We start from the raw sequence: 12,773 nt of genomic DNA on the forward strand, positions 1-12,773 counted from the left end.
GGGAAAATCCTTATGTAGAATTCCCTGCACCTAGGAGAGTAGCTTTTTTTTACCACCGTGCCCAAGTAAGTGTGTCTTTTCTTATATAGTTTGTCACTATAAGCCCAGCCTTAGTACAGCAGCCATGTTGAGCAGTCATCTCTTCTATTCTGGTAAAGTTACTGGTTTTTACCTATTCCTATATCTTGCATTTAGGCCACTTCCCTCATAGCTCCCCTTCCCCTCTATTGCTCTCATGTCCCAGTGTTCCCTCAGTACTTTTCCCCCCTTTTTATTTGTATGTTGTTGCCCCAAATAAACACTTCAGCAAGTAAGAAGGTTTCGTTGCTTGATATATGGGATTGAGTTAACCTGCCTGTCCCTACGCATCCATCAGGGTGTGCTTGGTCCAGAACAGCAACAGTGCCACATCTTACTTCAATGCTGAAAAAGTTACTATTCCTAACTTCCATTGTGTGGTACAGTTTAAACGTAAAAATTTGGTGGTGGAGTTGCCATATACCATAACAATATGAATACTGCACGTTAGTACACCTCATCTAGACATAATACACTGTCAGATGACAGACTTACCAGTCACTGTTACACCGGTTGGAGACAGATGCGCTGCTGAGTACGTGTTACCCAATGGGCAAGTTATCCTCTCAACCGTCATATATATATATATATATATATATATATCACCAAACACACGCCTCGACAATATCATCAACTTCCTCCATTTCATTATGCTACCATACTTAATTGCCGGTGCAGTCTCATTGCACAAAGACTATCCTCCAATACCCATCATTTTAAGTGGTGACTTTAACATCAACTTTCACTCCGTTGAATCCCTGCCTCTCATTACATTCATGAAACAAACATTTAATTTAACTCTCAACACCAATCCAGCCATTGCAACTACAAGATCAGGTTCAACAATTGATGCAGTCTTTCCACACCATTTGGAAACTTTACGATCAAAGATATGTCTCTTACTTTAGTTATCATAAATTAATAGTATCATGTATTAAACATGATACACTGGTAATGTCATGTCAGAAATAAAGTAACCAAATTACACTCATTACTGTCTTTGATTGTATAGTGATCATCAGTATGTCAACTTTAGTTCATTTACAAAACACACAGAGAAGTTTCACTTACATGTGTGCTTGGCACACACCCCTTTATTTTCAATGTACAAGACAAGGTCCAGAAATTCTCTCTCTTGTTTACTTATTTTTGAAGTAAATTTCAGATTTAGATTGTTACAGTTTAGATATAAAATGAAATTATTCAAACATTCCATATCACCCTGCCATACAAACAAAACATCATCTATGTATCTACGCCTGAGGACCAGGTTTGCACCAAATGGGTTGTTGGATCAAATCCAGTCTTCCTCCCAAATGCCCAAGAACAGGTTGGCATAACTTGGTGCGAACCTGAGATCCATGGCGGTCGCACACAGCTGCAGAAGAAAATTATTGTCAAACCAAAAGAAGTTGTAGTTAGTAGTTAGAGTGGAATGTCAGAGATAGTCTGGTGCTGCTAACTCAGTGACATTATATATTATATTTGATTGATATATAGATATATCAAAGGAAAAAAGATCAGCTTTAAAATACTGGCAGCAAGATTATATTTTTATTCAAATAAATTCTCTTAACTCATTACAGAATAAATGAAAAAGATAAATAAAGGCCAGTAAGAACACTAAAGATTAATAAACATCACTTCAAGGATTTTTTGTGAGTATTCAATGCCATGGGGCTCCCCTCTTCATATGCTGGCTCCCCCGTCTCTCCCTGGAGTGTGGGGATGGGTTTTTGTCCTTTTATGTGGCATTTTCCATTAGATGAGAAGACACGTGGATTTCTTCTTTCCGTGCCTGGCTTGCAGGGCTGCCCGCGCGGCCATCTCGAACACTTCCCTTACTCCGTCTTTCATCTTCGCAGAGCACTCCATGTATCGGAAGGCTCCGATCCGGTTGGCCATGTCCCAGCCTTCTTCCGGCTTCACCGGCTCCTGTGGGATGGAAAGAAAGGCGTAACGATTAACATGGCGTAATTTGACGTGTCGTCACGTGACCTACGGCATAATTTGGTGCGCCGCATTGCCATGGCGACGAGCGGCAAATGACGCAGTGGGGTCATGTGACGTCACATGACCCCTGGCATCATTTGATGCCTGTCGTCATGGAGACGCATGGACGCGAGACCTGGTAAGTTAATTTACAGAGGCCTCGCGCTGAATAGCACGAGGCCTCTGTAACCGCCGTGCCCCCCCCCTAAAATCTGTCCCCCCAGCTTGCGCAACCCTGTATTAGACCACCAAAGAAAATAATGGGCACCCTGTCCCTTTAAGGTGAAACAAATCATAAAATAAAATCCTATTACTGCTAAGGAAACTAACTACACAGGCAGGCCTCTCCCTACCCACCTGGGTAGCTATCCTACTTCCAGATCATAACAATAACTAAAGTAATATATGCCAAAAGAGTTCTTATCTTTTAGGTGCTGGGGAATCCATCCCAGGGCTCCAGGTCATTCCCTCTAGGAATTCAGGAATGTCGGTTCCGGGGAGCAGGGCTCTGTCCAGCACGAAGAATTCAATGTCCTGGGTGGGGGTCTCAGCAGCCATGCTTCCTGCAAGGCTGGGGAACCAGAGCAGCCAGCGTCCTTCCTGGCTGGGAGAAAGTCAATCTCTCCCCTTGCTGGGGAAACGCAGTCTCTCCTGTGCAGGGCACTTCCTGCCTTTTAAACCTTCATTTAGGAGTGCTGGCTTACTTAGTTCCAGGTGCAGCAAGCTTCCACATAGGAAACTCTCTTGCACGCTAGAACCTACACACTTCACGAGCTCTCTAGTCCACAAGGACAGTGACTCAGTCACATATCCCCCTCCCCAGCGCAACATTGCCTTATGGAGCGACCTGTGCACAATTACCGTGCACCAGCATCGGAGACGTCCCCTCTTTCCATCTTTTCCTTGTCTTCCAGTTGAAAACTTTTCCCTTCAGGGCAATTACCAGGCCTTCCGGTTTTGGAGACATAATTGCTTCTCTATGCACACAGTCAACATTGATAACTTCAAAAGAGCAGAAAGTGGTGCTCAACACTTGTGAATAATAAAATATGTGACTAGTTAATGTCACATATAGTGATCTGATAGACTGTTAAGTGATAAAAAAACAGAGTTACAGTGCATAATAATAATAGTGATAATACACTAGTGAATATAATGTATATACCAATACATTAAAAAACAGGTGATAATGGTGATATCAAATAAATAGAACATAGTATACTCATCCACTCAAAACTCTGGAACAGGATATGTTTCCAGTATCCTCCACAGAAGACATCCACAAAATTCTGGAGAGCGGGGGATGTAACACCATAGGAGAGAGAAGAATAGTGGACATAGAACAGTATTGTAAGAAACTCGAGGTTCAGTGCTGTATGGAACCTCCAATATTAATACTCACAAATGGAAGAGTTACAGTATATGGGCATATCCAAAACTGTGGCAAACTGTAGTAAACGTGGGTGGATGTACACTCAGCTCAGCAAGACCCAGGGGAAAGAAGAAAACCAAAAACCAGGATAGTGCAGATGGTACTTTTTAAAAGTATATGTTATCAAAAAAGACCCCCTGCAGTAAAGGCGTACATCAGGGATGATCTATTAAAAACATTTGTACAATATAATAATGCCGCCGTGACTCCCGGGAGCCGGACGAGTCACACCCACTCAGAGTCTCCAGTGCTACTGCTGTCGTCACTTCCGGGTTCTGAAATCAGGTGACCGGATGACGTGGCTGCTGTGGATGGCGTTCCTCCCAACGCCGATCCTCCATTCGGGATCAGCTGCTTCGCCGAGTGCTGGCTCAGACTCTACATGTTTCGCTCTCGCTTCCTCAGGAGTCAGTCATTATTGTAAAAATAATAATAATAGCATGTTCTTGTATAGCGCTGCTGTTTTACATAGCGCTTTACAGAGACATTTTGCAGGCCCAGGTCCCTGCCCCGTACAGCTTCCAATCTATGTTTTTGGTGCCTGAGGCACAGGGAGATAAAGTGACTTGCCCAAGGTCACGAGGAGCCGACACCGGGAATTGAACCAGGTTCCCCTTGCTTCAAACTCAGTGCCAGCCAGTGTCTTTACACACTGAGCTGCTCCTTCTCCCACATGTATCGTACAAATGTTTACAGCACTGAACCCCGACTGTCATACAGTACTGTTCTATGTTCCATTTTTCTTCTCTCATATGGTGTTACATCCCCCGCTCCCATGACTTTTCTGGATTTCTAACATTGATAACATCAGGATTTTCCATCCACTGTATTTGTAGGTCCTGCCACCCACTTGGCTAAAACATCTTTTGTGGTGGGCCTGGGTGCCTTCACTAATTTGATAATCATCTGAACCCAGCAAATGAAATTGAGGGTTTGGATTTTTAAATCGCAGATCAATGAGTTGGTTCTCAGTAGTCCCAGGAGGGTGCCTATCTGCTTCTGGAATAACAGCAGCACTATCAAAATCAACTGTTTCTGCTTCCTCTTTGTCATCAGTGAGGGTATTGGGTTAATTTTCTATGATCTCCTTCTGTGACCAACGTATCTCTTTTAGCATTGGAATCTCTTTCTCCATCTTAACACTGAATGTCCATTCCGGCTGTTCCTTGTAATCCACAATTTGTTCCTCGTGGTCCTTCCTCAATTCTTGCACAGCCTCTGCCCGCTTGCTTTCGAATTCTGTCTGACGGCTGGAATCTATTTCGCTTATCTTAGTCTCGTGCCGTTTCCCGACTTCCCCTTCATGGACGTTCTTTTCAAATGCTAGTTGCTCTCTAAGTGTTTGCCTTTTATTTTCTAAATCCATTCTCCACAGCATTTCAGCATGCATCTATTTTGTGGTATCACTTAAAGAGCATTCAAGACAAGCTATTTGAGTTTTCAGCTCCTGAAGCTGTCCTTCTGCACTTCTTTTCAGTGCAGTTGCCAGTTCAGCTTCTTTGGAGTTGAGTCGTGATTCCACATCTCCCAGCTGGCTCAGAGCAAGGCTTAAATCTGTTTCTTTTTCTCTATTTCTGACCTGCAACTGCTGGTACCCCTCCTGGACCTTGTCCAGTTCCAGCTGCAGCTGGTCCTTCTCATCGGCCATCTCGGTCTCATAGCGCAGTGTCAGGTCGGCCACCTGATGGCCGGACACTTCCTCCCTCTCATCCTTTTTGGCGAGCTGTATCTTGAGCTCAGCAATCTGCACCTGTAGCTCTGCAATTTAATCATGCAGGTCGGTGGAGTCACCTTCCAACTTCCGACGATTCTTCTACAGCTCTTGGCGCTGCTTCTCCTCTCACTGTAGACGGTCTTCTAGGCCAGAGATCATAATCTCATGCTTGTTTTTAAGTTTGGCCTCAATATTGACCTTCTCGGCATCCGCCTGTTTCTCCTTGGACTCTTGTAGACTCGCCTTCAGCTCTTGCAGCTGACTCCGCAGCATGTGGTTTGCCAGGGAGACACGTTCCTTATGCAGCATTCTTTCTGCACTCTCCAGTGCTTCCTGCATATCTAAGTTTTCTTGCGCCAATTGCTTCTTCATTTTTCATACTTGATGAAGCTTCTCAGTCTCTTCACTGACCTGACTTGTCACATTCCAAACCTCTTCCTTCAGGTTTATGATCTATTTCTTTACATTCTCTATGTCCCCTAGGACCGTCTCATAGGCATCCTCCAATGTACACATCTCTGTGTTTAGACCGTGGCCTTCCTAGCCAGAGTGTTCCAGCTCTGTGCTGTGAGCGTGAACCTCTTTCTGAGATACTTCCAACTTTCTATGGCAATTGCAAACCTCTTGCAGTGCCGTCTCATATTTCTGCTTAAGTTTAGCAATCAGTCTGTCAGCCTTGCTTTGCTTTTCCTCCATATATTGTAACAAAGTGAAAAATAGGCGCAAAAAAATTAGTTTGTGATTCTTACTTAATACTAAAAAATGAATAGATTAATAATCAGTGTATGTCACAATTATGCATACATATAAGTGAATATAAATAAACTAGTGCAGTGCAAAAAAGTAAAATGTGCAATACAAGAAAGTAATAAATTTGAACCCCCTGCTCAAAATCCTCTGGTGGGATTCGTCTTCACTTGTCCCCAAGATGTAGAAATTGGTTCTCAGATTCCAGGAGGAGCATAAAGGGGAAACAAAAAACACAGAGATACTCTAAGTGAAGAGGTTCTTATATTCAGTAAATGTGATGAAGTCTTGGCTCTTTTAGAAGGCTTACTTACAAAACGTAAGATATAATCAAGCAGTGTGTAGGGGGATTAGCATCTCTCCCCGACAGGTGTGGTATGAGGTAGCAGGTAGTCAGTGGCTATCACTCCAAAGACAGGTGTGGTAGAACTCAGCAGGGTTCACAGTGTTCAACAGGATAAGACCCCCATAAAAAAGAGAAACTCCAAAGCACAGATCAGCTAGGAGACTCCTGACGAAGCCGATTCCTCTGGCGAAACGTGTATAGTGGGAGTTCCTGAGTACCTTGGAGCTGAGGGGAGAGATGCCGCCAGCTGCCAAGATACTGCCAGACCCGATCCGGAGGTGACGTCAGAAGCTACGTTCACTGGGATGTGCCAGAGCTGCGGCATCTGATCGCCACACACTGTGAGCTGTGGTCAGACGCAGGACTAACAGACGTCGGCGGGGGCAGGACGGTGAGCCAGTGCGGCAGACGATTTCTCCCATACACTATACAAGTGTGAAAAGCCCATTTTAATTGCATTATTGTAAGTGCACACTTTATATTTTAAACAAAGCATTTTTGTACCTAGCTGATCTGTGCTATTGAGTTTCTCTCTCGCTCTTTTTCATGGGGGTCTTATCCTGTTTAACACTGTGAACCCTGCTGAGTTCTACCACACCTGTCTTTGGAGTGATAGCCACTGACTACCTGCTACCTCATACACTGGCGACACACTTTATTCGAGCTCGGCTAGTCCCACGAATTTGGGTATACCCGGGTGTATTGAGGTTTGTGACTGTTTTCTGCCCGAGTGCATTGAGGTATTTTCCAGGCAGGGATTGAAGCATTTTATTCCCGCTGGCTGCAATACTGCACAGTATATATATAAATACTGCATTACAATTCATGAATTTATGCCATCTGGTAGACACGCGAAGCATTGCAGCCTATTAAATCCTAATCATTATCATTTAACAGATCAGCCGCCCGTCAGCCAGGCATGAACCCAGGCTGGGAAGGCAAACGCAACGGGGCTTGTCAGAGGTGAGGAGCAGCGCATTCCAGGTATCTGCCAGGTACATACTGGGTATTTGCTCGAATAAAGTGTGTCGGTGCAGTACCACACCTGTCGGGGAGACATGCTAATCCCCCTACACACTGCTTGATTATATCTTACGTTTTGTAAGTAAGCCTTCTAAAAGAGCCAAGACTTCATCATCCCACTTACTGAATATAAGAACCTCTTCACTAGTCTTAGAGTGTCTCTGTGTTTTTTGTTTCCCCTTTATGCTCCTCCTGGAATCTGAGAACCAATTGCTTTTCATCCATGGCAGCAATTGTGGTGTTTGCTTTCTCCAGAGTAGTCATCATCTCCTCCAACTCACTGCGGAGGAAACACTCTGTTTTCCCTCAAAGCTCCATACTCTTGATCCTTTTTTGAGGCCTTGTTCGATGCCCTAGATATCCGGTGGGGGTGTCCATCCCTAAAAACACTGTGGTGGCGTGTTCACATTAATCCATTGGCTGCCCCAGCTAGCCAACCAGATAGACCCGACCCAGTCATAGCCTTACTATTCAGCAAGCGCCTTCCCAACATTAACAAGATTGAACATAAACTTGTGACCCACATACTACCAGCTGCAAGATGCTGCAATGCCTTTTCTTTGAAACAACCAGCCCTCGTCATGAATGCAGTTAAGAGTAGAATAAACCAAACTATGGTAATTGGAAAATTTACTGCGTTCCTCAGAGACATCATTAAGGAATTTCAGAGAGTCTGGGATCCACGGGTCTCAGCAGAATCTCCCCTCCATAACAACAGAGAGTTTTCGACCCTTTAAAATCTTGGTCTAGAAAAGTACAAATGTTTTGGGAGTCCTTGGCCAATGTTTTGAGCTACATAGTATATTAAATATATAGCTTTACTATCAGTGGGACACGCTGGTTGACCAATACAGGTTGAATCAGGACGTGGTTCTTTAAGCAGACAGCAGGAGGGGTACAGACCTGCTTCATCTTGGTGAGCTCCTTGCGAGTGTGCTCATCGTTACGCAGGTCTTTCTTGTTCCCCACCAGGATGATCGGTACGTTGGGGCAGAAATGTTTCACCTCCGGGGTCCACTTCTCAGTGATGTTTTCTGTCACAAAAATAAATCAATCCTCAGTGTCTGTGCACAGGAGAGAGGGACGGAGGAGATCTCACACACACTAACATCAGTGTCTGTGCACAGGAGAGAGGGACAGAGGAGATCTCACACACTAACATCACTGTCTGTGCACAGGAGAGAGGGACAGAGGAGATCTCACACACTAACATCACTGTCTGTGCACAGGAGAGAGGGACGGAGGACGTCTCACACACTAACATCAGTGTCTGTGCACAGGAGAGAGGGACGGAGGAGATCTCACACACACTAACATCAGTGTCTGTGCACAGGAGAGAGGGACGGAGGAGATCTCACACACTAACATCACTGTCTGTGCACAGGAGAGAGGGACGGAGGAGATCTCACACACACTAACATCAGTGTCTGTGCACAGGAGAGAGGGACAGAGGAGATGTCACACACTAACATCAGTGTCTGTGTACAGGAGAGAGGGGCGGAGGAGATCTCACACACACTAACATCAGTGTCTGTGCACAGGAGAGAGGGACAGAGGAGATGTCACACACTAACATCAGTGTCTGTGTACAGGAGAGAGGGACGGAGGAGATCTCACACACACTAACATCAGTGTCTGTGCACAGGAGAGAGGGACAGAGGAGATGTCACACACTAACATCAGTGTCTGTGTACAGGAGAGAGGGACGAAGGAGATCTCACACACACTAACATCAGTGTCTGTGCACAGGAGAGAGGGACAGAGGAGATGTCACACACTAACATCAGTGTCTGTGCGCAGGAGAGAGGGACGGAGGAGATCTCACACACTAACATCAGTGTCTTTGCACAGGAGAGAGGGACGGAGGAGATCTCACGCACTAACATCAGTGTCTGTGCACAGGAGAGAGGGACGGAGGAGATCTCACACACACTAACATCAGTGTCTGTGTACAGGAGAGAGGGACGGAGGAGATCTCACACACTAACATCAGTGTCTGTGTACAGGAGAGAGGGACGGAGGAGATCTCACACACACTAACATCAGTGTCTGTGTACAGGAGAGAGGGACGGAGGAGATCTCTCACACTAACATCAGTGTCTGTGCACAGGAGAGAGGGACGGAGGAGATCTCACACACTAACATCAGTGTCTGTGCACAGGAGAGAGGGACGGAGGAGATCTCACACACTAACATCAGTGTCTGTGCACAGGAGAGAGGGACAGAGGAGATCTCACACACACTAACATCAGTGTCTGTGCACAGGAGAGAGGGACGGAGGAGATCTCACACACTAACATCAGTGTCTGTGCACAGGAGAGAGGGACGGAGGAGATCTCACACACTAACATCAGTGTCTGTGCACAGGAGAGAGGGACAGAGGAGATCTCACACACACTAACATCAGTGTCTGTGCACAGGAGAGAGGGACGGAGGAGATCTCACACACACTAACATCAGTGTCTGTGCACAGGAGAGAGGTACGGAGGAGATCTCACACACTAACATCAGTGTCTGTGCACAGGAGAGAGGGACGGGGGAGATCTCACACACACAGACACACAGACAGTAACGTCAGCGACAACGCAGCGCCTGAGCGAATAATAGCAGATACAGCGAGTGTTTAAGGAAAGATGGCAAAACTAGGAGAGAAATGTGCTCGGGGACAAGGGGAACAGGTTAACCCTTTCGCTACCAGAGACTTCCTGCAACACATGCTGAAGTATTTCATATTCCTACATTAACATAACCAAGTACTGCGTTAAAGATTCAAGTGCAGTGATGTGTCACTATTAGATCATTCGTTCTTACCGAAACTGTCCGGGCTAGCGATGGAAAAGCACATTAATATAACGTCGGTTTCCGGATAGGACAGAGGCCGCAGCCGGTCGTAATCTTCCTGCCCAGCTGTGTCCCACAACATCAGCTCCACCTAGTGGCAGAGGAAGGAAGTGTCAGAGAAGCGGCGATCTACTATATATTTTGGAAAGCCGTTTGTCTGTTTGCTGTGCATTTGGACACCTCTTAAGGTAGCATTACTTAATTTTGCATGATGGTTCTTGAGATCAAGGAGAAGGTTTTTGTCTATGTTTGGATACAATTGGACTGCAATAATGGGGGATAACTGCTGCACACCATATTATAAAGAAAGAAACATACATATTTACCGGTGCGCTTGTGTTGAAAGAAGTCCTGCTGGAAATCCAAATCACACAGTAAAACAAGAAAAACACAAGGCGCTGCAGATTTTCTTAATGCTATTTAATGAGACAAAAACTTAGCGACGTTTCGACCAGAGCGGTCTTTTTCAAGTGGTGAGTGGCTAAAAATAAAGTGTCCCATAGAGTCTTATATACCCATATAAACCCCGCAGCATGCTCGCTAATGATGATATATAATGATGATATATATGTTGTATGCTGAATCCTCATTATTCCTCAATGCCTCAGCTGGAAAAGACTGCTGCCATTGCGATGTTCAAGTAAAATGTCTGCTTTGCGCACGTGATCCGTTGTATCCAGCGCCATACTGTATGTCAGCCGTCATCAAGGCCGAGTTTCTTTGATGCCCGGTGCCATCTTAGTGACGTCATCATGGCTGTGTCAATCTTTCTTTACTCCCGCGGCGAGATCCCATTGTTGCTAGGTATCCGACCCTGCGCATGCGCAAAGCGTCAGTCTCTATGGACTGTGATAATCGATCCTATACTATGATTTGATCCGTAATATCCTTATGTTCACCAGTAGAAATTCAAGTCCAGAGCGCTGAATACAATATGTTGATCGGGAAATTCCCAGAAATCCCCCAGGAATGGGAGCAACATTGCGCCCTCATACGCAAATCTTTTTATAACAGACTTTGAGGAGAGATTTATTTTTTCCACCAATTATTATAAAAAAAGTGTTGTTATTGCAGATACATCGATGATTTATTCCTTCTATGGGAGGGCACATCAGACGAACTAATACAATTTTTTGATTACTTGGATGGTCTGCCAACAAAAATACGCTTTACCAAAAATTGGAGTAGCGAGCAAATTTCTTTCTCAGATGTTTAATTAACCAAAAATGAAGACAAATTGTCCACTGATATGTATAGAAAACCAACGGATCAAAATGCTACATTGCATGCCACTAGCTTTCATCCTGTATCACTTTAAAACACCATGTCCACAAAAAAATTAGGGCATCAAGAACAGTGGACAGACAACCACAATTAAACAAAACTCTAAAGAAAATAGAGACCCGCTAGAAAGAGGGCACACAAAAGAAGTCATACAAAATGCTTTCTCTCAGGTACCCGAGACTATCACACTGGCCAAGGAAAATGATAGAATGACTAGCGTGACACAATTTAGAGCAGCTAGTAATGTTATAAAGAAAAGCATTAACCAACATTGGAAATGTAAAAAAAAAATGATGAGACACTGGGGAAATTATGTGAATCTCAACCTAGGTTTGCTTATCGCTGAGGTAGAAATGTAAAGGACAAGCTAATTAGGGCTGATTCTAAAGAATATTATGGGAAATTCCATTTTCTAAGAAACCCAAAATGTTGATGCTTCAAGTACCATAACTGCAGTGTCTGCAATAGCCTAAACACTGGTATTCTGAGCCACAGGGAATATGCTGATATCGTATGGCCAGGCAGCTTAACTAGTTCCTTTTACAAGCACCACAAGTTCTTTGTCTTTTCCTCACTTTATTGGAAAGCAGCAGATATACAAAGTTACTTGCAGATGGTGCTGTAGTGAGAGAGGGCTTCTCTACAGTGAGGGTGCCTATAGTGGGGGGGAAAGTAAAAAACGATACTCTTACCAAGAGGTGGAAAGCATGAGTAGTGCATACTTAGCCTGCTGAGGTAGAAAAGAAAGCTAAGGGAAGTATGTCACAGGATGAGAGACTGGGCTGAGTAAACTGTGAATACAGACAGGGGAGAGTGGGAAAGTCCACTTTGCCAGGGGAATTACAGGGGTTTTCACGGCAACCAACTCCAGCAAGCTAGAAGATGAGAACATAACTTATTGTATCCATTTTCACCTGCACTGGGAATTATTACTGCAGGGAAAACAATATTAATAAAGGGCTAGCAGGCAGAGCTGCAAGGAAAAAGGGGGGAGGAACAGGAGGCAACAGAAATAGACATTCCTGTTCCAGGACAACTGGTGAACAAATTATTATAAAATTAATAGCAGGATAACGTGCACTACATCCAATGTATTTTATATTATTAAATGCCCTTGCGGACTTTGTTATAATCGTCAAAACAAATAGAATGTTAAAAACAAGATACATAGAGCACAAGAGCAAGATCACACATTGCGCAGAAGAAACTGCACTCATTAAACATTGCAGAGACTTTAACCATCCCATTTCCTCTCTTAAACTGATGGGCATAGAGCGAAAGTCAAAAGCCATTTCAGGGATAGAAAAGGACACTTT

The 12,773-nt window shown here is 44.4% G+C and overlaps 1 protein-coding gene across 3 annotated transcripts in view; it reads right to left on the minus strand.

Moving 5' to 3' along the window:
• Positions 1-1,139: 1,139 nt before the first annotated feature.
• The window catches only part of LOC142486443 (transforming protein RhoA-like), a 34,848-nt gene continuing 23,214 nt past the window's right edge, over positions 1,140-12,773 (minus strand). For 2 of the 3 annotated variants that reach the window (XM_075585035.1, XM_075585038.1), the window contains exons 3-5: positions 10,144-10,264; positions 8,236-8,366; positions 1,140-2,013 (exon numbers count right to left, since the gene is read on the minus strand). In XM_075585035.1, the coding sequence (XP_075441150.1) occupies positions 1,840-2,013; positions 8,236-8,366; positions 10,144-10,264 (426 nt within the window). In that variant the 3' untranslated portion in view covers positions 1,140-1,839. The remainder of the gene's footprint in view (positions 2,014-8,235; positions 8,367-10,143; positions 10,265-12,773) is intronic. The other variant, XM_075585037.1, reaches the window with a different exon arrangement.

The sequence above is a fragment of the Ascaphus truei genome, unplaced genomic scaffold (assembly GCF_040206685.1).
Source record: "Ascaphus truei isolate aAscTru1 unplaced genomic scaffold, aAscTru1.hap1 HAP1_SCAFFOLD_872, whole genome shotgun sequence".
Taxonomy (NCBI): Eukaryota; Metazoa; Chordata; class Amphibia; order Anura; family Ascaphidae; genus Ascaphus; species Ascaphus truei.